The sequence below is a fragment of the Stigmatopora nigra genome, chromosome 14 (genome assembly GCF_051989575.1).
Source record: "Stigmatopora nigra isolate UIUO_SnigA chromosome 14, RoL_Snig_1.1, whole genome shotgun sequence".
Lineage (NCBI taxonomy): Eukaryota > Metazoa > Chordata > Actinopteri > Syngnathiformes > Syngnathidae > Stigmatopora > Stigmatopora nigra.
This window is the reverse complement of record NC_135521.1, coordinates 1,260,228-1,286,865: the sequence shown is the minus strand read 5'-3', so window position 1 is coordinate 1,286,865 and position 26,638 is coordinate 1,260,228. Positions and strand designations below refer to the sequence as shown.

The 26,638-nt window shown below is 43.9% G+C and overlaps 4 protein-coding genes across 8 annotated transcripts; 2 read left to right on the top strand and 2 right to left on the bottom strand.

Annotated features, from left to right (window-relative positions):
- Positions 1-90: 90 nt before the first annotated feature.
- On the top strand, positions 91-3,650 carry srpx2 (sushi-repeat containing protein X-linked 2). Its single transcript, XM_077733601.1, has 10 exons — positions 91-372; positions 749-811; positions 904-1,095; positions 1,272-1,448; positions 1,882-2,005; positions 2,102-2,226; positions 2,288-2,467; positions 2,592-2,725; positions 2,800-2,921; positions 3,015-3,650. Exons 1-10 carry the CDS (start codon positions 333-335, stop codon positions 3,205-3,207), a joined length of 1,350 nt encoding a protein of 449 aa, XP_077589727.1. The 5' UTR covers positions 91-332; the 3' UTR covers positions 3,208-3,650.
- Positions 3,360-12,318, bottom strand: LOC144207738 (synaptotagmin-like protein 4). Its single transcript, XM_077733375.1, has 31 exons — positions 12,151-12,318; positions 10,917-11,090; positions 10,431-10,646; positions 9,991-10,100; positions 9,768-9,873; positions 9,397-9,639; positions 9,243-9,336; positions 9,081-9,171; positions 8,893-8,978; positions 8,553-8,643; positions 8,372-8,478; positions 8,007-8,082; positions 7,834-7,928; positions 7,546-7,624; positions 7,367-7,464; positions 7,223-7,301; positions 7,055-7,152; positions 6,772-6,862; positions 6,600-6,694; positions 6,294-6,366; positions 6,138-6,235; positions 5,810-5,900; positions 5,653-5,747; positions 5,485-5,562; positions 5,174-5,346; positions 4,992-5,094; positions 4,756-4,917; positions 4,404-4,509; positions 4,213-4,345; positions 3,930-4,138; positions 3,360-3,837 (listed from the first exon to the last, which is right to left on the bottom strand). Exons 2-31 carry the CDS (start codon positions 11,033-11,035, stop codon positions 3,689-3,691), a joined length of 3,444 nt encoding a protein of 1,147 aa, XP_077589501.1. The 5' UTR covers positions 11,036-11,090; positions 12,151-12,318; the 3' UTR covers positions 3,360-3,688.
- A 596-nt stretch (positions 12,319-12,914) lies between these two features.
- On the top strand, positions 12,915-15,757 carry LOC144207921 (transcription factor 7-like). The gene is made up of 8 exons (XM_077733602.1): positions 12,915-13,066; positions 13,903-13,980; positions 14,072-14,189; positions 14,422-14,483; positions 14,561-14,632; positions 14,702-14,861; positions 14,926-15,033; positions 15,296-15,757. Exons 2-8 carry the CDS (start codon positions 13,907-13,909, stop codon positions 15,353-15,355), a joined length of 654 nt encoding a protein of 217 aa, XP_077589728.1. The 5' UTR covers positions 12,915-13,066; positions 13,903-13,906; the 3' UTR covers positions 15,356-15,757.
- A 2-nt stretch (positions 15,758-15,759) lies between these two features.
- LOC144207919 (UDP-N-acetylglucosamine--peptide N-acetylglucosaminyltransferase 110 kDa subunit) lies at positions 15,760-25,913 on the bottom strand. Of its 5 annotated transcripts, none has more exons than XM_077733596.1 (21): positions 25,542-25,913; positions 24,453-24,633; positions 23,728-23,971; positions 23,564-23,632; positions 20,383-20,499; positions 20,210-20,289; positions 19,932-20,127; positions 19,717-19,875; positions 19,543-19,643; positions 19,311-19,464; positions 19,042-19,143; positions 18,783-18,962; positions 18,535-18,693; positions 18,360-18,449; positions 18,153-18,278; positions 17,905-18,075; positions 17,711-17,827; positions 17,312-17,632; positions 16,984-17,236; positions 16,792-16,915; positions 15,760-16,687 (listed from the first exon to the last, which is right to left on the bottom strand). In XM_077733596.1, the coding sequence occupies exons 1-21, from the start codon at positions 25,576-25,578 to the stop codon at positions 16,507-16,509; spliced, it is 3,162 nt and encodes a 1,053-aa protein (XP_077589722.1). In that variant the 5' UTR covers positions 25,579-25,913; the 3' UTR covers positions 15,760-16,506. The 5 variants fall into 5 exon arrangements, with proteins under 5 accessions (XP_077589722.1, XP_077589723.1, XP_077589724.1 ...); XM_077733597.1 differs by having other exon boundaries at positions 19,717-19,857; XM_077733598.1 differs by having other exon boundaries at positions 24,453-24,603.
- Between the last annotated feature and the right edge of the window lie 725 nt (positions 25,914-26,638).

The window sequence follows — 26,638 nt, the reverse complement described above, 5'->3', positions numbered from 1 at the left end:
AATCTTTGATTGCGGCAGGAAAAGTTATTCGAAAACATAAACATTTGTGGTGAGCGTGAAACGAACTCCCTCTAGTGGAATTTCTCCAAACTGACGAGGTAACGAGGGTCTTTGGGGTACGAGCTTCTGAGACAAGACACAAAAATCCTTCTGTTTCCCACCGAGGACAAAACGATCGGACTTTTTAAAAGCCACATTAGCGACAATTGACAACGTTTTGTGGATTGTGACATTGTCGGGAGTCAGACTTAGACCCCTGTCGCTTAACTGCGCACAACTTTTCACCCCCAGGCTGCGGTGCCATCCTTTTTTCCGCGAACGGAGGTTAGACAATGTCCCCAGTGCTGTTTCTCTTCCTGCTGTCCCTCACGGGTGAGTCTTAACACAATCATAACGTTTCAGATAAGTTATGCAAATGTATCCACTCTTGTGATAGCATCACACAGGGGTTGGGCAATAAATACATCGATATGGTGATACTATATCGCGATATTAAACTATTCCACAAGACAAAACATGTCCCCTAGAATAGTGGCTAGATGTAATTCTCAGTGTAACATTTTGATCATCGGATTTTTGTCTTCTGTCCGCCGGAAAACATTTTCCATTCTGCTTTTCCGAGGGAAATTACTGATTGCAATTCCACGTGTCAATGTTGGAATTTCTCATCACTGGAAAAATACTTACTTGTATTAAGGGTTCATTCTAGGCCTTTTCCATGTTTTTATACATTTTCTTTTTGTCACAGATGTGTCTGGGACCCCCGAGGATGTCGTGGACGACGCCGATTCTCTTCACCTAGAATACACGGGTACGGATAGGAATAATGAATTTACTAAAGCATGTTCCAATTTATAATAATTGGCCATGATGAATTCAAGTTTTGCTTCCCTACCTTATCAGAACTCCACTGGTGCCACGCGCCACGGCTCACCAACGGCGAGCTGTCGTGCCACTCCCCCCGAGGCCGAGCCTACAGGACCACCCAGGGGACGCGTTGCCACATGTCGTGCAACCGAGGCTATCGCCTGGTGGGCCAGAGTTCCATCCACTGCTTATCCGACCGACGTTGGTCCGGAACCGCAATCTGCCGCAGTGAGTAAAAAAATAGACATCTTATATGACAATTTACAGTATCATAAAGTAGGCATAACATGCATAGCCATCAAAATTTGTCAGAATTTTTTTGTAGCGTTATTTAATCTCATCTCAGTCGCAATGGAATGTCCAATAGCGCAACAATGTCTGTGTTTTGTTTTGTTTTCCCCCAGAGATGCGTTGTGGCGTATTGCCCCTGATCCCTCACGGCCAATACACGTGCACCCAAGGCTTCGTGGTGGACTCCCGTTGCGACTTCACCTGCGCCCGCGGCTACCGTATGGAGGGCGAGCACACCCGCACGTGCCAGCACGGGGGCGCGTGGAGTGGGACTCAGCCCGTCTGCTCAGGTACAGGATTTGCTATTGGTCCAGATAGTGTGACAGTAATTGAAGTCAAGTCACAACATACTAAGAAGATTGTTAAGATGAGAGCAATGAGGAATGTCATTTAAGTGGTGTCATAAAATGGAGCTAAACTCCTTCCATCTGCTTTCCTGACATTTGATCTTTTCCTTTTTTGGCCAGCTTAGCTCCTTAAGGGACTCACTTTTTAAACATTTCCTCTCCCGCTTGCTAATGGAATCCAAACGAACTGTAGCGAACTGTAGTTTGAGACGTTTATTGCGAAAAAAAAATTCACGCTAGAAACAGCACTTGATTACAAAGTTATGTCGGGGACTCGCTGCCTTGCCACAAATGCAAATTTTCTATAACAGCTTCAAGTTATCTAACTAGTCTTCAAATTCATCAACAATTCTGGGTCCATTTTTTCCAATTGAAGACACGGAACCCCCGAAAATTAGGTGTCCGCTCTCCAGAGTTAAGATGGCAGAACCTGGAAAACTGACCGCCAGAGTGAGTTGGGATGCACCGGTGGCTACGGACACAGCTGACAAAGTACTCAAGTAAGTCTCTGTTTATCTCCAAATGTCTTTTTTTAAATAGACAAGTTAAATAAATGTCTGCAGTGCAAAACAAGAGCACTTTGTTGTTTTTTATAGCGTGATCCTGGTTGGCGAGGAGCCTTCGGGAACCCAGTTCAAGGAGGGGCCCAACATCATCCGCTACAAAGTCTACGATCAGGCCGGCAACAGAGCCGCCTGCAAGTTTATCGTCCGAGTCGAAGGTGATCGGCCGACGGCGCCATTTCTACCGCATTTTTTTTTAAACGTCTTTTTCCCTCGTAGTGAGGAGATGCCCCGCCCTATCTGAGCCATTGCACGGCTCCCTGGCCTGCTCCTCCGATGTCACCAACTACGGTGCGGCGTGCGAGTACGTTTGCGACGGCGGCTACGAGCGCCAGGGCGTGGCCAGTAGGGTGTGCCAGTCGGATGGCAACTGGAGCGACGGGCCCGCCGAGTGCGTCGGTGAGTGCGCTCGTCAAAGCGGAGGGCGGGGCAATTAATAGCCTTGCTTTGTATTGAAAATGAAGGCGAAAATGTTGCAAATTTGGCACTCGTATCTCAACGTGAATGACCTTGTATGTTTCAGCCATGGAAATCGAAGCCAACGTGAAAACGGCATCTGCTCTGCTCCATCAGTTTTTCCAGAAGCGCCGACTTCTCATCTTGTCGGCGCCCGACATCGCCGACCCGGAGTACCAGCTGCAGAACGTCATGATACAAGTGAGGAGAATTTAGAGTTGGAAGCCCAAAAGAATAGAATACCTTGGCCAATCCTTATTTTTTGGCCTCTTCAGAAAGCAGACTGTGGATTAGAGCTGCGTCACGTGACCCTGGTGGAGTTGCTGGGCTCGCCGCCACAAGAGACCGGACGCATTAAGGAGAGCAACTTGACGTCGGTTGTCGTCGAGGAGTTGAGGTGAAGTAAAGAAATAATCATCAATACACGCATGCACATTTACAACATGCCTCCACGATGTACACAGCTGAAGAATTTCTTCCTCCCAAACAGGATGACGTTCCGAATCTCCCGGCAATACTTCAGCATGGTTCTGGTGGACAAGATGGGTTCGGATCGGGAGCGCTTTATCAACCCGGTGTCCTCCGAGGAGCTTTTTGCCTACATTGACGGTTTTGTGCTGGATCTAGAGGAGAGAGAGAAGCTAGAACTCCATAGGGACTTCTGTAATTCATATAATGAATAAATCGAAAAACACAACAAAGTAATAAGCATTCATTCAAAAGAAATTACAGTACTAGTTTAGCATCACCTCACATTTTGAATCAAAGACTACTTCTGTTTTGTGCATTCCTACACCCAATAAAAACCAAGTATCACAATGAAGCGTGGCCAGACGATATTTGGTCAACATTTATTGATTCAACAGGTTGGAAGGCAACATCAAGGTAACGATGGTAGTTAAAAACCTCTCCAGGATTTGCAAGTGGAGACTTTGAAAAAAACCTTGTAGGTACATTCCATGTAATATTAGCAAGAAACAACAAAATCCATTTTTTTTTTGCATTTTCAATTGCATGACAGCAAACTTTAAAATGAGGGCCAGTCCATAATGTCGGAACTGGAGCCCAAATATGCATCCGGTCGAATTTCTGCTCCCAATAAACCAAACCGTTGTTTGCCACTCGACTTTTCTTGTTTTTTTTTTCAATTCTTCATAAGAGTCCTCATTTATCCTTCTTCTTCCTCATGGTGGTACGCAACGGAAGACTTCCCTCTGCCCAGGAGTCGGGATACTGCATCATTTTCTGCCACAAACTCACCTCCTCGCCAACGGAATCCATCCCGACGTCGTCGTTTCCTATTTTAACACTGCCTAAAAGGGGCAAAAGTGCATAAGTCTAGTTGTCATGCAATAGTCACTGTTTAATGTCAAAAATGACGGAAAAAAATGTAAGATTTATTGACCTTCGCCGGAGCTGAGACGAACTCCTCCGAGAAATTCGTTGCTCAACATGGGCTCTTTGTCCCAGACGGTCAGTTCCAGACACATGGTCTTCAGCTGGTCCAGGGTCAGCTCTTTGTACACAAACGTGTGGCCGTAGTGAGGATTCAGGTTCTTCTTTACCACGGGGGTCTTCCTCTTGTTGGTCTTTGACTTGGATGGGAACAAATAGCTAAAAAAAAGACCCAGACATATTTTTAAAAAACTGATTTCACGACGTGGGAGCTTCATTTTGACAAAACTCACCCCTTCACAAAGCTGTCAGACGTGCCTCCTCCACTCTTCATTGCAATCAAGTTCTTTGCCTCTTTAATCAAAACGTGGAGCTCCCCACCTTCCCCCTGTGTGACCTTTTTACTTGCAGCGCGGATGGAGAATCCTGAAAAGCAATAAAGAGTCGTCAGTGCTGCCACAAGGCAACTTTTTACGAACCTCACCTTTGATTTTGGGCTTTTGAGGGGCTTTGGGGGTGACGTACTTCAAGGAAATCACCAGCTCGCCTCGGAACTGAGAGAAGGCTGAAGCCGGTATGCAGCAGGGAGCCTTGGAAGACAAATCACGGGCTTCAGCCAGATATTGCTCATAAATTACTGTATTTTCACGACTATTAGTCTTAAATTTTCTCCAAAATAGACAAGGCGCCTTACAATGTGGTGCGCCTTACATATGGAAAAAACATTAAAATGTGTCATTCATTGAGGGTGCGCCTTATATATGGGAAAAAAACCTGAATGTGTAATTCATTGCATTTCAGAGTGTCATTTAAAAAAAATATTGCTAGTCTTTCACCTTGGTCATGAGAGACATGCATTCTTCCAATCGGGCGTCCAGATCGTAGCAGTCCAGGGCCATCTCCACCTCCCCCAGAAAAGGGTTGCTGCTCAGGTGGCCGTGATGCCACACGGATATCAACATGCTTCGTGTTAACAGTTGCTGGCGAGGGATGGGGTACTGATACAAAAAATAAATACAAACAAAGTCAAATAATACAATCCAGAGAATAAAAATGGTGGCTCTCAGAATACCTTGAAGGTTTCCTCATAGACTGGGTCGCAGGTGTGCCTCTTGATGGTGGTCTTCCGTTTGCTTTGACGAGATTTGTCGGGCAGGAGGTAGCATTTCACGTAGCTGAGAGAAAGAATTAAATAATTGGGCGTTCCCTCACGCAAAAGCACTGGCGGAATGGAATGAAAAGGGCCATATTTACGGGTTGGTCAACTGGCGCAGGGTATCGCCATAGGCCAGCTTGCGGCACTCCTTGATGAAGACCTGCAGACACTGCCGGACCTCGTCGTAGAACATGGTAAAGATCACCTCTCCCTTCACGTCTAAGCTGTAACCGTCTCCGGAGTCGCTGTAAATGCTGGTCATGCTGGTGCTCTAAAAGAGGGGAAAAAAGGCCATTTTAATTCCTTTGGCTTTTGACACTCATTAGAGAACATCATTGTGGTTGGAATATGCTCTATAGAAATCAAATGGGAGTAAGCATCTAAAAGGAATTTTACAAGACTCATTTACCCTTAAACTTGAAGTACTGGAAGCCATTACACTTTTGTGATAGTCAACCAAACTGTCAATGTCCTCATCTTCCTCTTCCTAGAAGATAAAAAAAAAAAGTTGTTATCCATTGGAGTTTATTGACTATTTAGTGACAGGTCTAAAATTCCTATTCAAAGCAATACTTACTTGGAAATCTAAATCTGGCACAGATTGACTCCGGTTTCCCATCGGCACTGACAACGTGTCCAGATTTTCACGCAAATCCAGCGCCGATCCGTGATCTGACGTGAACGAGTATTCGTCATCATCCAGCTAACTTATAAATATACCACTAAATTCTTACTGGGAGCATTTTCAGTCCGAGTAACGCTCCTTTTGAAGAGTTGCTTAACATCCAACTCTGGACTGGGACACACTTGTTTGATTTCCGGGACCTTCGCGACATAAACAACCATTCATGATAAATACATCACCAACACAAATCATTAAATATGGAACCCAGAAATGGACTTGCATCCATCCACAAAATCTGACTACATACATAGTGTCCATTTTTGTTTTTTTTTGGAGAAAAAAAATTGAATGACCTTGCCTAAAACATGACACAGATGTGCTATTAAAACACCTGGGAACTGTTTTCCATTGTAAAAATCTCCCACCATTGGACTTACTTGAGGGTCCAAACCTTGTACAAATTGTCTCTTGGCAGGCACAGGTATTTCAACGGAGTCGGCTCGCTCGCAAACATCCGGCTCGACACATTCTGTCACTGACATGAGTTAACATCAAATTCTTCTTGTCTTGCGGGGAAAACAATACGGACTTACCGGGAGGATTGTCAAAGTCTTTCATAGACTCTTGCCCAATATTTATCTCTGGCTCTGGCTCTATTTTTGAGACCTACAAGAAGGAAAAATGACGAGTCGTCTTAAAAAAAAAATGGATACCAGAGGGGTATAAACCTTAATGACTGCCTGCTCAAGAAAAATACTTCAATTTTTGCTTGTATGCATGCTAGCCATAAGAAATGCCACCTAAAATGCTCTTAAATGAAAAAGTTCCGCTGAAATGTGCCATAAACTGAACAATGACCTTGGAACTCCATCAATCCCAAAGCATTCCGACGTACTTACTTCCAAGTCCGACCCTGTCACAATCTGTCTTTTGGCAGGCACTGGGACAGCATAGACCGCTTGCTCCCAAGAATCCAGCCCATGAATGACATCCTCTGTCAGGAACATGATTTACAACTAAAATTCTCTATAAATTCGGGCAAACAAAATCCACCAAAACTAGAGGGCTTACCAGGAAGGTCCGCAACAAGTTTGCTGCTCTTATCGCAAATTTCCTCCACATCAAACAATGGGCTGGCACTGAGCCGTTTCTTTTGTGGGACCTACAAGGACATACGCTGCTAAAACCAAGGCGGAAAAACTCAACCACCTCCAACACTAATTGACAACAAGTCAACACGCCGTTTGTTTAACGGGAGACTTTTTGTGAACACACAAAGATGGCGGTTGGTTCCCCTATTTTATACGTTTTTGGGTCATTTCATAATGAAGAAGTACGTGACTTTTCTACTTACTTCTCTGTTCAAACCATGTACAAATGGCTTCTCTACATCCGTCAGGGTCTCATAAGTGTGGGATTGATCGCGCAAATCCAGCCCATAATCGATACGTTCTGCAAATCAAGCCCAGTTTACTCACAAGCAAATTCTCTTTGGATTAGGTTGGCGATAGAAGGGGCCTACCGGGAGGGGGCTCGGTATGTTGGACAATCTCCTCGACTTCAAATACTGGGTTTGGTCTTTCCTGATCTACGTCTGGGGCCTACAAGGACAAGAAAAGGGGACCATCAGAAGCGCCTCCTCTATAAATGGGGCTGGCTTACTTACTTGTGTGTCTAAGTCTTGCGCAAATTGATTCTCGATGTCCAACAGGCTCTCATATGTGTGTGTCTCATCGCAAAAATCCCACTCAAAACTGCCATATTCTGGAATAAAGATGACGGGTTTCAACCAAGAGCTCTCTCCATCGAGGGAAAATACGTCAGGACGGATTTTGAGAAACTGACCGGGATTTGCACTGGTTTGGAGGCCCCTGTTGTCCACCTCAAGTTCTGGGCTGGTAATGACCTGCTTAATTTCTGACTCCTACAAGGACAATCATGTTCAGAGGTGGCTGAAAAAGTGTATGGACTAGATTACATTAGGAAAAATTGATGTGTTCAATTGAGATATCTGGGCTGGAATTTTCATGACATTTTTTCTGTCACTGGACATATTCGGTTTTAGTAAATGATCTTTTTTGGGGAAGACGTCAGATTAACGAAGAAGTCAAGCGACCTCAAAACAAGACATACTTGCGTGTCAACGCCTTGGACAAATTGGTTCTCTATGTCGGACAGGCTCTCATATAGGTGATATTGATCATAAACATCAGGCTGATTGACATATTCTGTAATAAATAGGACCAGTTTCAACCAAATGCTCACTGCATTGAAAGGAAAACAATAGTGGGACAATAAAGACTAACCAGGACGCTTCTCAATATTTGTGACGGTCTTCCTGAAGAGGTTATCGCCGTCAAATTCTGGGCTGGGAAAGGCCTGCTTTATTTCGGAAAAAGCGGAGAGACAAAAACCAAGTTGGCACGACGCCACCTTAAAGTCTCGAAAGAAAGACTGTCGGCTCCATTGAAAGGCTCCGCCTACATTTTTCCACTGCACCTTAGCATTTCAGCCAATTTATAGCTCCAGACCGAACCACAAAAAACCAAACCCCATTGGAACATTTCGACGGCAAGAAACTAAACACCAGCTGTAAAGTCGACACTGCTTAAACCACAAAAATCCAACTGAAAGCCCCACTGAGCAAATAAAAGAAACTACCACCGTGTACCTGCTTTACCAACGAAGAAGACTCCGAAATTGGGCTCTCGGCGTCCATCAGGCTTTCGTATGTGTGAGACGGATCGTAAACATCCGGCCCGCGTTTGACCAAATCTTCTGTCGTGAACACGAGTTACTAATAAATAGGTTTTGCCGGGAATTAGAATAAAAGGGGACGTTATAAGGCTTACCAGGAGAATTCTCTATGTGTGTGAACCCCTTCTTGAATTGGTTATCCACATCAAACTGTGGTGTTGGAATGTCCTGCTTTATTTCTGAGACCTACAATGAGACACAGCTAATCATGTGTAGATAGAGAGGAGTTGATGGAATGCAAAAAAAAGGGTGAAGGGTGCTCCCTTTTTGGTCCCGTCACCAGAAAATTTGGGTCTGGGCGAACCACACTGACAGTAAAAAATAAAAAATATATTGGATGCATTTTAACAGTTCCCAGGTGTTTCTAATAGCACGGAATAAATATAAATATCATCAAAGTTGCCTTTTAAGATAATGAAATAATCTGTCACTTACTTGCAGGTCCAAACCTGGTGCAAATTGGCCTTTGGCATCCGGCAGGACGGCTTGGTCGCGGACATCTGGTTCAGAGTTGGCAGTGTCTGCAACAGAATATCCAGGATTGATTTCCTGACTCACTTATTAATAATTGCTGCATTGTGAAATGAGCAAAAAGGCCATTGCGACGGTTTGAAGAGGCTTACCAAGAGTAATCGGAATGCCTTTAAGACTCTTTTTAAAGAGTTTGTCGGGGTCAAACTCTTGGTTTGGAGAAGCCTGCTTGGTTTCTGGGACCTGTGAGGAAAGACAAGACAAATCTTGGTCAAAAAGTGGGAACAAAAATATGAAGACAAAAACACTCTTACGCTATTTGAATCGGAGCTGGAGCTGTGGATACTGATGGCGTCCGTTAAGAGAGTCACGCTGGCTGGGTTGTAGTTGGGTGGCAGCATGGCTCTCCTGGATGACATCCATCCACATTAGCGGTTTAGACGAGTGCTTGGGTGGCATTGAATTTACCTGGGAACATCAGGGGTGACACGTCCAGACTCTGTCTCCGTTTTGCCGCTGGCCAAGAGGCTGGCCATTTCTGTTGACTCGGCGTCATTCCGCCAGGGCTTAAAGGAGCCCTCGTTCCCTTGCGTTTCGTACGACGTCATGGAGGCCACAGAGCCGGAGTATTCGCTGAGAGGACCGTCCAAGTCCCCTTTGGTTTCAAAAGATGTGCCGGAATGAATGGAGCCCGAGTTCTCGCTGGAAGGACTGAAAGAGGAACATTCAAAGGGACATATCGAGAATGTGCGCGAGAAAATACGCTATTACATTCACCGGTGAAGATTATAGAGGAATTTATGTTAACTTAAAATGGTCAGAAAGTAACATTTCTGTACCGTTGGATGGCGGTGCTGGCTTTTTGACGAGGAACGGGAACGGGAGGCCCTCGGCTCGACTGGGAATGTTTGAGTAGAACGTCTCCCATTGTCACATACTTTGTTACTGAAAAGAAAAAGAACAATTTCACACATCTAGTTTCCCCTCACTGTTTGACCGTCACGTGTTTACATTCCTAGTCAACTAATCAGAGGCTTGCTTCCTCTTCCCGTAAGTACTCACACGGAGGCTTTTGCCTGAGGGAACTTCTCACCAGCTCGTGGCCAGGGGCGCTGGAGAACCGGTTGACCCTTACGTTGTAGAACCAGTCACCTGTACTCTTCTTTAAATCCCTAAAATTTGTCAACAGCTCATTAGTCAAACAGAACATAAACTTTGACTCACTGCCAGGTTTTTGGAGCACAAATTCTGAAAAAAATCATTAAATATGTCTTGCACAAGAAGCTTAAATTCAGCCTAGATGCACTAGGTCACTAGCACAGGGAATCAAAATCTAACATGTTTGAATCAATGTAGGAAATGGCCAGTTGCAACCCTAATTTAAAGAAAAACGAAAATATATATATATTTCCTCATCCGACTCCCTTCTATATAACACGTGTAAGACTTGCAAGTGCTTAGAAATGTAAAAAAAAAAAAGGCCATTAAAGGCACTCCCTTACGACTCTTTGATGCAAACGGCACACAGCCAGGATCCGTCGTCCAGAGCGGCCCTGCATTGGCCGCACACCAAGTGTCGGCAGAGGCGGCATTGGTTGGAGGTGAAGGCAAACAGACTGATGGCACTCTGACATCGGGCACAACTGCGCTGACTGTATCTTCTGCTGCCGCGTTTGGCTCCTTTCCTCTTAATTTCCTGCAACTCGCTCTTCAGTTTCCTGCAAACCAAAATGGAAAAATGCAACAAAAAAAAAGAACCGAAAGACAGCTGTAGGACCACCATATTTTCTGCACTATACTGTGCAACTAAAAGACTACTGTAAGTACCCTAAAATGGAAGCGGAAAAAAAATTCTAAATATTATATCCCAAGTTTAACACCCCTGTTCTAGACCAAACAGACCACCCGAAAATGACATAATGGTCATTTAATGGTATAAGGAAATCAACAGTGTGGAAAAAAATAAATAAATAAATAAAAAGGCCTACCGAATGCGCTGTTCCTCAGTCTGCCTAAGTTCCTCATCCCGTCGCAGCACCTCCAGGATCAAATCTCGTTCGCTCTCCGAGAGAAACTGGAGGTCGATGTCGTTCATTGGTTGAGGCATGACGCTTGCTTTTTTGGCCGCTCCACCAAATCCAACAAAGCTACGTTCAGTCACCCTGTTAGTGGAGGGTACAGTTACTTGATGTAGAAAAAAAAATGTCTTTAATTTCATGCAAATCCCCCTTTTTTATTTGAAAATGTGATTTTTAAATGTTGGTCGACTAATTGGGCTGAATGCATATCAAAGCCAATAAGGAAAGATTTAGACGAATAGACGATGCAAACATTTAAATTATGAAATCCAATGACTGGTCCAGGTTTCCGCAGCTAATTGTTCCAAACCACAACACCGCCAAGAACGACACTTTCAGGATCTACAGGTAGAACATACCGGCTTAACGAGCTTAACCTAAAAAGGAAGTCAACCAGGATGCGAGATTTAAAGGTTGTTTGGGAAAAGGGCAGGCAAAAACAACATCAATTTGCCCTTCAGTCTGGTTCCCACCCTTTGGAGACACATCAGCCAAAAAAAACAAACTTAAAAGTTTTCCATCTCAAACAAAAGCCTACATTTTAACCGCGTCAAATAACGAACTACGGTTACAAAACGCATTAGGTTGCTTGAAGGCCTAAAGAAAGGTAGTGTGAACATCAGAATCTAAAAATAAATAAATAAATACCTGCAAGGCAATGTGTCAAGCCAGGAAGAAAACGACGCATGCGCAGATGGGGAATTGTAGATAACATACTTACTCAACTAGAAAAGCCATTAACCATCTATTTCAACGTGAAATGACTCTTTTTAAAGGAAAAAAAGTGTACGTTACACTTAATAGAGTGGTGGGCGAGTAAACAAGACTACCGTTTGTTAAAGATTGAAAAGATCTCGCCCCGAAAATAAAGAAAATCACATTGAAGACATTAACACATGACTTTGACAGTGAATTTTCCCCAATCAAACCAAATTTAAGTAAGATCGCCAGACTTATTCGTCAAAGTGGCATTTGTTACAAACGGCGATGTGTTTGTTTTAAAGTTTCAAAACCGCAGAACTGGTTTAACGTGGCTCATCACATACACCTGTCGCTTTAAAATTAAGTATACGTCAGCGCGTCTTGCAAAACAAGTTATCATTCTCCGTCAAAGAAATCGAGGAAAATGTGTATAAAACATTACCTACCACCAGTTTAATGTTCTGGTTCCTCCAGTGAGAGAGTGTCCATAATAGTTTTCGCTGTCCTCCACCTCCAGCACTGGTTTGGAAGTTTGCCAACAGGAAGATGGGGCACTTTTCGATCGTGGCGTCATCGTTGTGTTGAGCGAGTATTGTAGTTGCATTGACTGTAGTTGACCACTAGTAGTCACTATGTGGTCGAGGGATGCTGACAGTTTTTTCTTTGATAGGCTTTCAGCATAAACACTCAATTTCAAAGGGGTTAGATATGCTTTGTGTATGGAAGTTCACAAGAAAATATCTTTAAAATGGGTGTGGGTGCTAATGTGTCTTACTTTGTCTTTGATTAACAGCCATAGCAGAGAAGCAATAATAAAGTATACTAGAATATAACATCAAGGAATTTCTCCTCTGCTAATAAAAACATGAAAATGTGCATTAAATGAACAGTTTCTTTTTTGCAGCATAACCGCAGAGCAAAAAAGTAATTAAATATGGATATGTATAGTAATACATTCACACACAGAGTACTTAGTAGTACCCCCACAAAAAGTCAGCGTACTTAGTACCCTTTTGTCCACTTCCACACAAATGCATGTTTGTTTTGTTTTTTGAAATGGTTTCCTGGCACTTTCCAAGTTGGCTCCTTTTGACCCCACAATGGCACATCATCATTTTTAGCATCATGTGGATGATGTCTCAAAGTAGACTCAGGCCAAACATGAAAGGTCATCCCTGCTTTGATGTCTTTGACGGGGAGTTGACTTTTAGAGCGTTGAGTCCATTGGATGAGAAGGCTTTCTGAGAAGCAGCTGGATTGAGAGAGCTCCTCCAATAAAGATCCTCCAACAATTGAAGTAAACTATCAAACTTACTTTGGGAACCAGCGAAGCAAGTACCACTAACAACCACTTCACAGTGAGTATTATTTGCACTTTAAATATTCTTGAAAACATGAAATTAAATAGTGTGAACCTTTGTAATTTCAATGTGATGTGCGTATTAGATATATTTCATCCCCAAATAATTCCTTTTTTTGATTTTCAATCTAGTTAGTCTTAAAAGTGACAATATTACAAAATAATGGAGCTAGAACAGATTTAAAAACTACTGTATTCTGGGTTTTTTCCTTTTTTAGTGAAAGAAAAAGATATTTTTGAATGTTAATGATGACTGCCATATTTCTAGGTGAGAGGTCACTCATAGTTGTGCATACTTTATTCTTAGCTATAGACAATAGGATGACTTTGAGCATCAAACACAAGTCCACATCAAAGTTAAAGAGGGATTTGAATGAGTTCAATCAACACAGTTCAAATTTGCTTGTGCACATTCTTACATCTTGTTTTTCGGTTTGGGATTCTTTCATAATTCCTTCGGTTGATTCAAAGGTATACAAATTTATATTGAACAGAAATCTTAAAATGTTTTTTGTGCAGGTCAAAAACCCTGACACAAATTAAGATTTGAGGCGTCCATCTTTTTGAGTCTGTATGTTCATTCAGTGTCATTTAGAATTATTTAAAAGGAAACATGTTTTTTTTCTTACATCAGAGACAAATACAAAAAGAAAACACAAAGTAAATAACATGCATTTATTAAGCTGTTTAGTTCATGGATACCTCCAAGTGAAATATTTAATTTGTCATTGAATTGAATTGAACATGTGTTGTATTCACATCAAATGTGTTAAATAAAAGAGTATTACTGATCGTTCAAAAAATATTAAATCAAAATACATCTCTATTTTTCAGGGACATGGAAATGTCGAACATGACGCCAAATTGCCCTCGCCAAACTGCTTCTCCATCTCCACGACCCGATGGGCCAAGGTACAACAACAAGAACAACGACAAAAAAACGACCCAAAGGCCGTGGGTTGCCAGATAAAGGGCTATAATGTCTTTGTTCCCATCCAAACAGTTGCAACGGGTCCAGTCCTGTGATGCTTTCTCCCAATATGCACTTTGTACTCATGAACCCGCAGAATCTCCAGTCGCCATCCCAGACCGTGGACACCCTCACCCATATTCGTGGCCAGGTAAGACAAAGTATATTCATTAGTTAAGGACAACTTTGCTCAGCAAATACTGTATTATTTTCCCAACTGTCAACAATCCAAACACTTTAAAAAGGGTTCAAACCTGGCCTGCCATCTCCTTATCCCTGATAAGTGATGTTGAAAATGAGTGAATGTCTTTTAGGCACTAAACCCTTTTTTCATAAGCACTTGTATGTGTTTTGTCATTAAAAAAGTGACTTTATCTGTTCAGACTAACTTTGTACCAGAAGTGATGCTGCCCAATGGCATGAACATGCGTCCAGTTGGATTACTGTAAGTGCAAATAGTCATAAATAATCCCCCTCATTAAAAACAAACATTTACTTATGCATTCATGCTTTTTGGATTAGGAATGGAGAGCTTTTGTACAAAGTTACAGCTCCGTCTGCTGCGCCCCTTCCTGTCGATGTCCCCAAGATAAAGTAAGACCCCATTTTCAAGTTGGACCACCCTGTGACCACACTGTGACTCTTTGCTCTTGAACATTTCAGGGTGAAAACGCAAAAAGTGGACAACCGCGTGGCAAAGCAAACCTACGTGAAGAAGCCGCTAAACGCCTTCATGTTGTTCTCCAAGGAACACAGAAAATCTGTCAAGGCCAAATCTCCCTCCACCAATACTGCTGTTATAAATGAGACCTTAGGAAAGATGGTAAGAGGCACTCACAAAGTATATTCCGTCAATTTCTGCTAAATGTGTTTTTTTTTGAATGCAGTGGAATTTGCTGGCTGATAAAGAGAAGGCAAAATACTACAAGCAGGCTGAAGAAGAGAGGAAACTTCACGCTCAGCAGCATCCAGACTGGTCTTGCAGCCACAACTACGTAAGCATCTTTCTCTTAAGCATGTATTTTTTGTGATCGGACGTTTGGTCGCCGGTCAATTGTACTTAGATATTAAACAGTACTTAAATATTAAACTGTCTCTCATGAATATAATTTTTAGAGCTGGTTTCAACAGTAAACTCACAGTCAGCATTTGACCGGCGACCAAACGTCTGAGCACCATATTTTTTGGCCATGAAGGCAACATGAGCTATGTAAAATATGTGGTAGATGTTTCAAAAATGCATGTGCTTGTTCGTAGGGGAAGAGAAGGTATAGGAAAATGGGTGGCAACCCCCAAGATACAGCATCACTGGCTTGAGGAAGAGCGGAAATTAAAGAGGGCTGTGACTGGCTTTTCATCAACGGAGACACCAACGAGCATGTCTGGAAGAAAATAGCCAGAAATACGTGGACATCCTTTGCATCGCTAGTCAAAAGACTTTGAAAATTATTTGAAAAAAAGGGAAAAAAAATGTATCAAATGCGACAGTTGGAGCAGACTCGAGGATTTTGGGGGTCTGTCAGATGAAGGGGGTGCTATTGTATGGATGTTGCTTGCGTGGGACATTTGTCTGTTTAGTCGCTTTTACATTTTAGTATTATGTTTGAAAAAATGGAGTAATTTGAGTTCAGCAAGTGTGCTGAATGTAGGCCATATTCTTAATTTGCTGCTGTCCCTGGAATATAATATCCACACCATAAAAAAATAATTCCAGAGAGATATAGATTTGAAATTGCCATCTTTATTTCATTATATTCACAGCAAAGCTTAATAGACCAGACATCAAGAAAACTGCTAAGAAAATACTTACCTAGACTCTTCCTTCAAGTGTGACTTTAAGAGAGATCCATCCACTTTCAGCTATACTGGAATTTAAAACAAGCCTTTTTTTCCTCTTATTATCATCCAAATGACCGTGCGTGACATCAGAACAGGACAACAGCTAAATTTGGCATGGAGGGGACTTGGTATTCCACAAAAAAAGAAAACACTTGTACTCCTCTAGTCATAAATAAGAGCATCTGCAATTCCTGCTAAAATGACGTTGATGGTGAAATGACTGTTTGCGTGGTGCCACAGTCTCGTAACGAACAAAAAAAAAAAAACATGGATCCTTATATAAATACACTTATACGGGCTGGAGATTTTCTTCACGAACTGCAGTTACTCCTGTACACATACACACACGCTCCAAAAAAAAACAAGACTACCGATCCGAGTATTTAAGAGTGTTCAGTGGTTGCTCAATTGTCTTTCGTGTTTTCTACTAACGTCATCTCCATCATGATAGAAAATGTGATGGCGAAGACACGTGACACTTTTGAGTCCCACTTCCAAAGCTATTTTGCAAGTCATCCATGTGCGTCATGGTTTGGGGAGGACGGGGACGAGGACGGGAGGGGTGCAGAGAAGAACACTGCTAACTGGTTTTGTTAAAAAGGGAGCAAGGTGGGGGCCTCCACTCCAATTCAGGCGCTGTCGCTGCTTTCTACCGCGTGGACTTTAAACATGTTTTCGGGCTTCTTGCCGTTGCTGTGGTGCTCCCACATTTTCAAGTAGAGTTTTTCCAGGTCCATGGTGTACTGCTTGGTGTTGAAGAGAGGACTGCAGATGCGCTGTTTCCAAACACGAGCGCGAATCATCTTTAAGCTGCCATGGACAAAAATAATCAGTCAGCCGCAAAGTAGCTTTTCAAAAAGAGGCATGTCGCCATCACATCGTTTTGCCTTCATATTTAAAAAAATCTTTCTTACTATTCCATGTCAGAGCCCAGCTTGACCGCTACATCTTCGTAGTCCTGTCGACTGTGAGCGATGAGTTCCGGACAGCCGAGGCAGCTCAGTTGCGAAGCGGCCACTCTTGAGGCCAGCGTTTCACCTTCAAAAAAGGACAAGGAAGGGTCAGCCTTATCTTGATTATTTCTCCCGTTAAAGTCGACGCCTCACCTGGCATGGTGACCATGGGCGTCCCGGCCCACAGGACGTCCATGCCCGTGGTGTGCCCGTTGCAAAGGGGCGTGTCCAAGCACACGTCGGCCAGCTGGCCCCGCCTCACGTGCTCCTCTTTGGGGGCCACGGGGGAGAAGATGATGCGAGAAGCGGGGACCCCCATGTTCTGGGCGTACTGTTGGATGTTGGGCTCTCCCACGGCCGGGAAGCGAAGGAGCCACAACACGCTGTTTTGCACACGTTTCAGGATCTGCAAAAAGAAGAAGGAGAAATACATTAAAAAAAGGCCTTCTCATAATTAGTAGATAAACAACTGATAACTTACATTGGCCCACATCTGGAGGGTGGGAGGGTCAATTTTGTAGAGTTGGTTGAAGTTACAGTAAACAATGGAGTCCTCCGGAAGACCGTACTGGGAGCGGGTGGTCACCACGATGGTGCGTGGAACCTCCTCGCCCGTGGCCGCTTTATTGTTGATCTGCGTGGTGGCCAGGCCGTTGCTGACGGTAAAGCTGTTGATGGTCACTTGGATTTGGCCCTGGTTGATCATATTGATGATGGCCTCGGCCGCGGTGTTCATGGGGATGACGGGCATGGACAACGCGCCGTTGGTGTCTGTGGGCGCTTCCTGATTGTCGCATTTCATCTGGCAAAGTGAAGGGACACGCTCAGTATTATTGCTGTCCCAACTCAAACATTGAAAAAGTTAAGACACGCTATCCACCTTTATCACTTTGACATCTGGCAGACTGTCCAAGAAGGCTTTCAGGTCAATCCCATTGAGAACGATTCGGTTGTCAAAGATGTGACCGTTTGATTTGAAATCAATCACTGCCTTTTTCTGTGGGTAAGACATGACAATTCAGCCATTTTTGTGGAAGAAAGGCTCCCATGTAAAGAAGAGTCCATGGGACAAACCTTGAGATGAGGAAACATGTTGGCGTGATCTCCAATAAAGAAGGTATGAGGCATGTAGGCCACCTTCTCAGAATATTGCTCAACGACTTCCCCAGGTGAGGTCTCCTTGTCGCTGATGATGTAGTCCATGAAGGGGGCGCCGCTGGTTCCGGGGTAACCTAGCCACATTGCCTGGTTTAAGGGAGAAAATAAGGAATGAAAGGATGTTCTCGGCCTTTTCGGTACTTTTTCGATGTTGTGGACCTTACCTGAATCGGTGCCGGGCGCAGGGCAAACAGTTCATTTCGGGCTCCTTTGGTGTAGCCATTCATGTTGACCAGGATGTGGACTCCATCCTGGTGAATGCGGTCTGCGGCCTTACCATTGCAAGGACTCTAAAATCAGAGAGAGAGAGAGAAAACTCGCATTAGCATCATTCTTCAAATGCGCCACCAGTCGCAAACATGTTAAATTACCTGAGACAGGTCAGTGAAATTATGAGCCTCTGCCACCACTTTGACTCGAAAGTTGGTACTGTCATCGGGGCTCAGGGCATAGCAGAACACCTTGGAGTAGAAGGGACAATAAATCAACCATAGTAGGACTTTTTAAAAAGTGATCACAATAGCCGTTTGTGACAAAGTGACTCACTTCGAACTTTTCCGGATTATGCATTCCAGGAATGGACTGCATCAAATGAGAGGTCGGGTGGTTTCCAAAGTCGGAGCTGACGTAGCCCACGCGCAGGCGGCCGCCGCTGGCCGTCAAGTCTTTCGGATGCTCGAAGGCGGGTTTGTGCAAAGCGTTGATCTGCGAAAAAAATAAAAATAAAATTCAGACTCGCCCTTGCAATCCAGTTTCTCAAACAGATGTAAAAAAAAGAGCACTTTGGGCCGTACCTTGTCGAGGCAAAGGTTTCCGTGGCGCTCGGCGATGGCCTTGCGAAATCCGTGGGAGAGCGGGTACAACATACTGTGGTGCGGGTGCACCGATGGTAAACGGTTCTTCTCCAGCTGGTCAGCAACAATGCTGACTAATTTTTTCATCCGATCGTCATAATCTGTCCAATCACACACAATCTGAAAGACAAAAATACACATAAGCTCTATCATTCAAAGTGGAAATAGTAAACACATATATGATGTAAATAACACAAACCTGTAAGCAATGTGCCAGGTTACAATAAGCATCAGGGAAATCCGGCTTGAGTTTCAAGGCGGTACGGTAAGATGCAATAGCCTCAGGGATGTTCCCAGAATCCTAAAAAGTTGAAAAGATTTGAAACAGATTATATCTATCCATCCCACAAATAACCTGCAAAACTGTTACTATGCAAGCACTTTGCACTTTATAGTGGGGAAGGTAACCCTACAGTTGTAAGACTGTTATAGTAAATATATTTTAAAAGGGTAATGAATAAGGCATACTTTGTGTATGGAAGCCAAATTGCTGTGAGCATCCGCAAAAGCAGGATTGATCTGGATGGCACGGGTATAGCACTGCAGCGCTCCTTGCACGTCTTGCATTTCCTTCAACGTGTTGCCCATGTTCGAGTAGGCGTCCGCAAATGTGGGGCTAATCCTGGAAACCATACAGCAAGTGTTAGCCACTTATGTCAAGCCTATAAGTAATTGTCACTCTGACTGTATGAAAACAAACCTAATGGCCTCCTTATAGTGCATGAGGGCTTCCTGAAGTTTACCCTGCTGTTGCAAGACACTGGCCAAGTTGGAGTGAGCCGCGGCAAACTCCGGGAAAACCTGGGAACAGTCACAATTAACTATATAACCTATTTGACACAATGGTAAATGCAACTCAATGTTGGAGCCGTACCTCCAGGGCTTTCCTGTAAAGTTGAACCGCCTCCTCAATGTTGCCTTGTTCTCGTTTGATATTGGCCAGGTTGTTGAGCGAGTCGGCATGGGTTGGGCACAGGCGCAAAGCCGTGTTATAGCATTCTTCCGCTTCGGATACCTGGAGAGAAGCGGGACACTTTGACAATTTTCCAATTTTCTCTGAATTCTCTACTCGTCGTGTGTTGGCCTTACATTGCCTTTCTCCTTTAGCGCGTTGGCCAAGTTGCAGTAGGCGTCCGGAAAGTGAGGCTGCAGCTCGATAGCTCGACGGTAAGTGTCGATAGCCAGGTCGATGAGGCCTTGCTCGTAGTAGACGCAGGCCAGGTTTCCGTGGACCACGGCGTGGTTGGGACTGAGACTCAGAGCTCTCAAATATCCGGCCACGGCTCTGTGAACGGACAACATTTAAACATCTCATGAGTCATCTAAACAGAATTTATCCAAAGAGACCGGCTAGAAACGAGACTGACCTGTCAAAGATTCGGGCTTCCTTCAGGACATTGCCTAAATTGATGTATGCATCAAGGAAATTTGGATCCAGTGTTACAGCCTAAAAAGGGGATAGAAGTATCCACACATCAGTGATGAACAATAGGATGACATTTGTTGTACATGGAAAAAAAATGAAAATAAAGCCACAGACCTTTTCAAAATGGTGTATGGCCAGCCAAATTTCCCCCTGGGCATTGAACACGCAACCGAGGTTGCTCCACGCCACTGCGAAGTTGGGCTGCGTTTCAATGGCTTTCAGGTAGCAAGCCTTGAATTTGCGATGGAAAAAAAAAGCAACAGGAGAGGAAGAGAGAAAGAAAGTGGTGGTGGGAGGGGCAAGTGTAGCACAGAAAGAGGACAAGGGATGGTAAAATAAAAAAAAATATAGGTGGAGAATAAAAGCAAGAAAAAACAAAACAAAAAAAGGGCAGAGAAAGACAAATTAGTGTCCAATCTTTGGGAAATCAAAAAGTGAGTCTACAGCATGGGCTCGCGTGCGCGTCAATCTGCTGCGCTAAGCTGCATTGCTTTTTCCTACGCTGCGCGGATCCAACCAACACCCACACATTGGCCCTCATCGCCCAGTTATGACAGCATGTTGTAAAAGCAATGCAATGGCTAGTTTCCAATGTCATCAAACACCCCCTGCCTACCCCATCAAGTCATCCCATTTAGCAACGTGTCCCTTTCACAACCTGCGATGGAGAACATTGTGCAGGTGATGGTCCCTGAAATGCGTGCGCCACAAAATCACTTCGGCGCGCGCGGCGTCTTCTTGTATGGACGCCGCCAGCTACGATGCACCACGCTTGCGCGGCGGCTTTGCGCCTGGCAAAAGCCATTGCTTTGCTGCTTCGCTTCGCTCGCTTGCACGCTCGCTGAATGACCCGGTGCAACGGCTACCGACCGACTCCCTACGGCAGGGGCACCTGCCCGACCGGGCTGGCTCGCGCTCACCCACTCAGAATGTTTTCGGTTTTGGAGGCTAGGGTGACGACTACGTAAATAGGAATTAAAAATGGGGGAGGTCGTGAGGGAGAAGGTTTTTGGGAGCGAGCCTGGTCGTAAGGGTAGAGCAGTCGGCAACCGAGGGGCCACGGGGATGGGGTTGCGGGGGTCGCATGCGTCGCGCTTTGCCTTTTTTATTGGCCTGGTAGGCGTCGCTGCGCAGCCCCTGCGCGGCTGTAGACTCACGGCGCGTTATCTGCGTCATCAGAGCGCTGCAACTCAATAAAGAAGGAAAAAAGAAACAAAACTGGAAAAAAATAATCAAGAGTTATGTAAGAGTTAGAGTGTTCTTACTTGTTTTGCACCACTACTGCGTCCAAATCCAACTTTCTATATACTTGAGTAATTAGGTATCTCAAAAGAGGCTAACAGTCTTTTTGGTTTGTGTTTGGCTATTTTTCATTTGCTCTTCAAGAGATGCCACAAGAAAGGTGTTTTTTTTTCTCTTTTGCTGGCCGTTACAAACCCGTTACCATATTTTTGGACTTTGTCAGAGTGGTGGCAGCGCGGCTGGCTGGAAGAAGAGAAGACTGACGCTGCCCCTAGTGTTCCATTTCCGCCGGGCGGGCACCTACGCAGGGGATAGTGTCACCCACCTGAAACCTTCTATGCAACAATTTCAGTTGAGGAAAAAACCAAGAGAGACAAAAATCAGAAACAACATTGTTAGTAAAGTTGATCAACAATGCATTTGTCTTTCAATATGGAAATGTAGCAGGTTCTTCCAAAACACAACAAACGTGACACAGCATCGTATATCGACTCGTCGTCATTCATGCGAGAAAAAAACAAACAAAAAAATCAACGTTTGGGCCGAAAAGGAAAAAAAATGTTTTGGGTTTGCTGCGGGGAAGAAAGGCTTTTTTCTTCTTCTTAATAGTCAATTGCAAATGGATGGTGAGAAGAGAAAATTTGGGTTAGCACGACGGGACGGCAGTTACTGGCTGGATCTTCAACATAGTGAACTGATCCCATTGCTTTGGGGGGAATTAACAGATCGGAAGCAAAATGCAACAAGAATTAATCATGGCTTTTCCACCCTCTCAGCCTTTAAACTTTTTTTTCTTCTAAATACTTAAAATGCTGTTGCTGGCCTGCTCTCTTGGATCCTGGCCAATGGGGTAGGAGAAAAAGTCTGTGGTTTATTTGGATCTAGAAGTCTCCACAGCTCTGAAATAAAGAAGTCAACGCTGCTGCTGCTGCTGCGCACGCCTGTCCTTTTAGAACCGCACCTGACGCAGGCGGTGGAGCGCAGAATGCGAACTGTCTGCCTGACCCGACGGGGGGCTTGTAAATCGGTGGGTGTCGGCTACATTTTTGGACTTTACAGCACTGGATAAGTGGCTAAGTTGCAATAGCAAATATGGAAAAAGTCGCTATCATCCCGTTGGTGGAGAGCGCTGTTACAGAGCTCTCCGGATGGGCCAAGGAAAAGGTCAAAGGGTCAGGAAGGCAACTCCTGGCGCGCACGCTCCACCGATCCTTAGCTTGCGCGCGGGGGGGCTGGAGCGACAGAGCAGAGGAGCTTGACGCTCCCCGATGCTCCATCCCCACTCTTCAACCCCCCTCAATCTATCATAAAGTAAGAAGGCCTGTAACCACTGGGACAACTGCACGACTCCAGATTTGACCAGGGGGAGGGAGACCCACTTAATTGGTAAGGAATTGAAGTGGCAAAATAGGCGCCTCAAAGTATTTGGGGTGAATGGAGGTGGGGCGAGGAAGTTGGTGTTATGCCTTACAATTGCAGAAAGTACTGGAGTACAGTGACGAGGTTACAAACCATCTTATCTTTAGCATTGCAAAATATAACCTAGTAATTTATCAGTTCATATATTCTTCAGCGACCTAGCCAGCATTTTCCGCCCGTGAATTAAGAATCAAATTGCAGAGAAAGATGACAAAATGCTTGGTGTGTTTTTTTGAAATTCAAGCAGCCTTTCTTCCGAAAGGGAAGGGTGACCTCCGAAAAAAGGTCCAGGTAAATCAAAATGAATCAAGACAAATGGGAACACACAGGGTTGAAGGGAATTTGGAAATGTCTATTATACTGGAGGGGAACAAAAAAAATTCTAATAAAAAATATTTCCTATCAGAAAAAATGGCTTTAAGACAATTTAGGAAAAGCCAATGGATTTTTAATACTATGCAAAGGGTTTTCTAATGTACTGGGATCAAAAATCTTAAAGGTAGGAGTCGCTAATTGTCGAAAAAAAGTGGAAAAGATGACTTTTGTAAGAGGGTGGCACGAAAAAAAACAAAACAAAAAAAAAGAAAACAAACAAAAGCCCCATCACCGCAGACGGCAGACCAGAATGACATACCTTAGCCTCCTCCAAGCGCCCAAGCGCCTTCAGCAAGTTTCCCAAGTCACTACGCACACAGTACAGATCCTAGCCAAGAGAAAAACAAGACCTCTTTGACTTTGATGCAAAAAAAACAAAGACAAAAAATCAATTTTTCCATCTGAATTGAAAGCACCACTTACAGGGTTATACTGTAATGCAGACACGTACGCCTGTACCGCTCCTTCCATGTCCCCCGCGGCCACCAGGGCCGCAGCCAAGTTGATGTAACCGTCAATGAAGTCAGGCTTTAGTCGCAGGGCGTGACGGTAATGTTCGATGGCTTCCTGCAGTTGCCCGCGCTCCTTGTACACGTTCCCCAGGTTGGAGTACGCCTCGGCCAGCATGGGGTTTTGTTTGATGGCTAATGTGCTGAAGTGAGCAGATCTGTTGGGAGGGTGGGTGGAAAAAAAAATACAAATAAAAAAAACGTCAGGAAGAGGCTGGCTAGCTGCCACCATGCGTTGGTAATATGCCAATGTTGCCATCTGGTCAATGTAAAAATGGTTACTTTTTTTTTTGTTGAAATTTTGTATTTTTCATATTTTATCTTTTTAAGAGTTTCTTATTTAGAGTGTCCAATCCACCTACCATGCATGTTTTGGAACGTGGGAGGAGACCAGAAAACCTGGAGAAAACCCACACAGGCCTGGGGAGAACATGCAAACCCCACACAGGTGGACTGACCAACCTGGATTTGAACCCAGAACCCCTTAGCTGCGAGGCCGATGTGCTAACCACCCAATAATAATGGAGCGGGAATTAGTTTTTCCAATAACGAACATAATTAGGTCAGGAGTGCAAAATAATAATAATCATTCCCGGCTCCTTCATCCAATGTACCTGCAAACCCCGCCCCCAGTCTCACCTGTCAAGTCTTCGGCACTGGAAGTGAATGGAAGACAGGAGCAGCAGCACGCCCGTGTTATCAGGCTCCTGACGCCATAGCTGCATGCAATGGCGCTCGGCCGCCTCAAAGTCCCCCGACTGATATTCCCGATGTGCCAGCTCGGCCAACCCTTGGAAGGAAAGAATACGTTTTGTCGGTTCTGGAGCACCAACATGGCCCAAGCAGCAGGGGGGGAACAGGGGGGAGCGAGGGAGGGGGGAAAACAAGACGTTAGATGCAATGGATGGAAAATGTCAGACAAATGAAAAAGAACTGAAAAAAACACAACATGCACAAATGCAACACAAAAAAAGATGGTGGACATTTTCCAAAACAATAACAAGCGGATGGTTTTCAGTGAGAATGTCATATATGTATTTAAAAAACATACACTATTCGATGCTAAATTCATTGTTGAGTATTCTTACCAATTCAACGACCCATAATGATTTTATTAAAGATATATATGCATGTTGCCTCAACATAACCATATAACGTACAGTTTACCAACATGCTGGTACAAAGCATGATACATGCATGGGGTAAAAAAAATATGTATGAGGGTAACAAAGCATGATCTTTTTTTTTTTTTTAACTCTGGCTAAGCACCCATGCAAAAGTATGCCATTCATTTCACTTAAATAAATTCTATATACTGGTTATAAAGGCGCTTTAAGCATGCAGAAGAAGAAGAACACAGAAATATTTCACATCAACCAAGCGAGGATGGATTTCATGTGACAATTGTATATTACATAAGCAATCTAGAATGTAAAAATTCAGTGCTGCTGGTTGACAAGTCCATAACCATAACAAATAGTATCTGGAAGAAAAAAAGCAGCAATGTTCATCTGGCTTTTCAACTCGTTACTCTTGAATATTTCACATTAACTCCACTCCAAACTGCGTAATACCACAATCATAGATGATCTATAAGAAATGCTCCACCTTGTTTTGTCCGATTCTTTTCGCATTTGAGACTAGCCATTGGCAAACTGGTGAATGGATGGCATCTGTTGTTTTTTCAGTTGCGCTTCTCGCCATTTTATCTTGTAAAAAGAAACCAACCTGTGCTGTCAGCCACGTTTCCCACGGAGCTCGCCATCTCCTCGGATTTCGATTCTTGCACGGTGGACGTCAATGTGTCAGCCGGCAGGTTTACCGATCATGAGAAAAAAAAACGAGAAGTCGTCTTTCTCGTTAAACAACGAGCATCAAGCACGTTGCCGGACACAAAGCGAGCCTTCACCCCTAATTTTCGCCAAGCCACAAGCTGCTAAAGGAAGCGATCTTTGCAGCTGATTAAAGAAAAAAGATCATCGATTCTAACGGATCAAGCAAAATCTCATAGTGTTACATTTAATGTCGATTTAGAAGCTAAAAGCTAAATGTAGTATTCGTGACAACGCACTACACTATTAGAAAATGGCGAAGTGGGTGGGAACCAAGTTTTGGGAAGAAAGTAGTCCCACATTCGTCATTGAGACGCGTGAAAGACAGCAAATATCATTTCATTCGTGTCAATGTGATTTATTTTATCTTAAAATTGGTGGTTTTTACCAAGCAATCGCACATCGTTTGTTCTTTGTTGTGGAGAGACGTTAGATTGGAGAAAATAAATGGCAAATCGTTACGCGCGGTGGTATACATTGGTGCAGTAACGATAAGGTCAGGCGCAGTGCGCTTAAAACTGATGCGCGAGCTCATCACGTGACAGTTTAAAATACGTAAACATTTGCGGATGTGAAACAAACATGACAAACAAATATGATCTGCAATGCATGCATGGTACATTAATGTCACATTGCAATTAAAGAACGTGGAGGGCGTTTTTTTAAATTAACGATTAAGGTGATTTAGAATGGTTTGTCTTTATCTTAATGATTTAAATGACTGACTAGTTTTTAGCCCACGGGCCGTGCATTTGATGCCAATGACATAAACTATCAATAGCCATACATGTACCACTGATGTAAAGTAAATGGAAACCTGCAGCCAGAAGAAACACTTTTAAATGAAGTGTGGAAAGACTATTTGTGACTTAATTAACCCATTGACATTGATGGCGATAGACATTCGATTCACTTTTACTTTAAGAGGTGGTACTAATGATTCATTGGCAGCCACACCCACCTAAAACGGATGGAACTTCAGTGGCAGCCAAT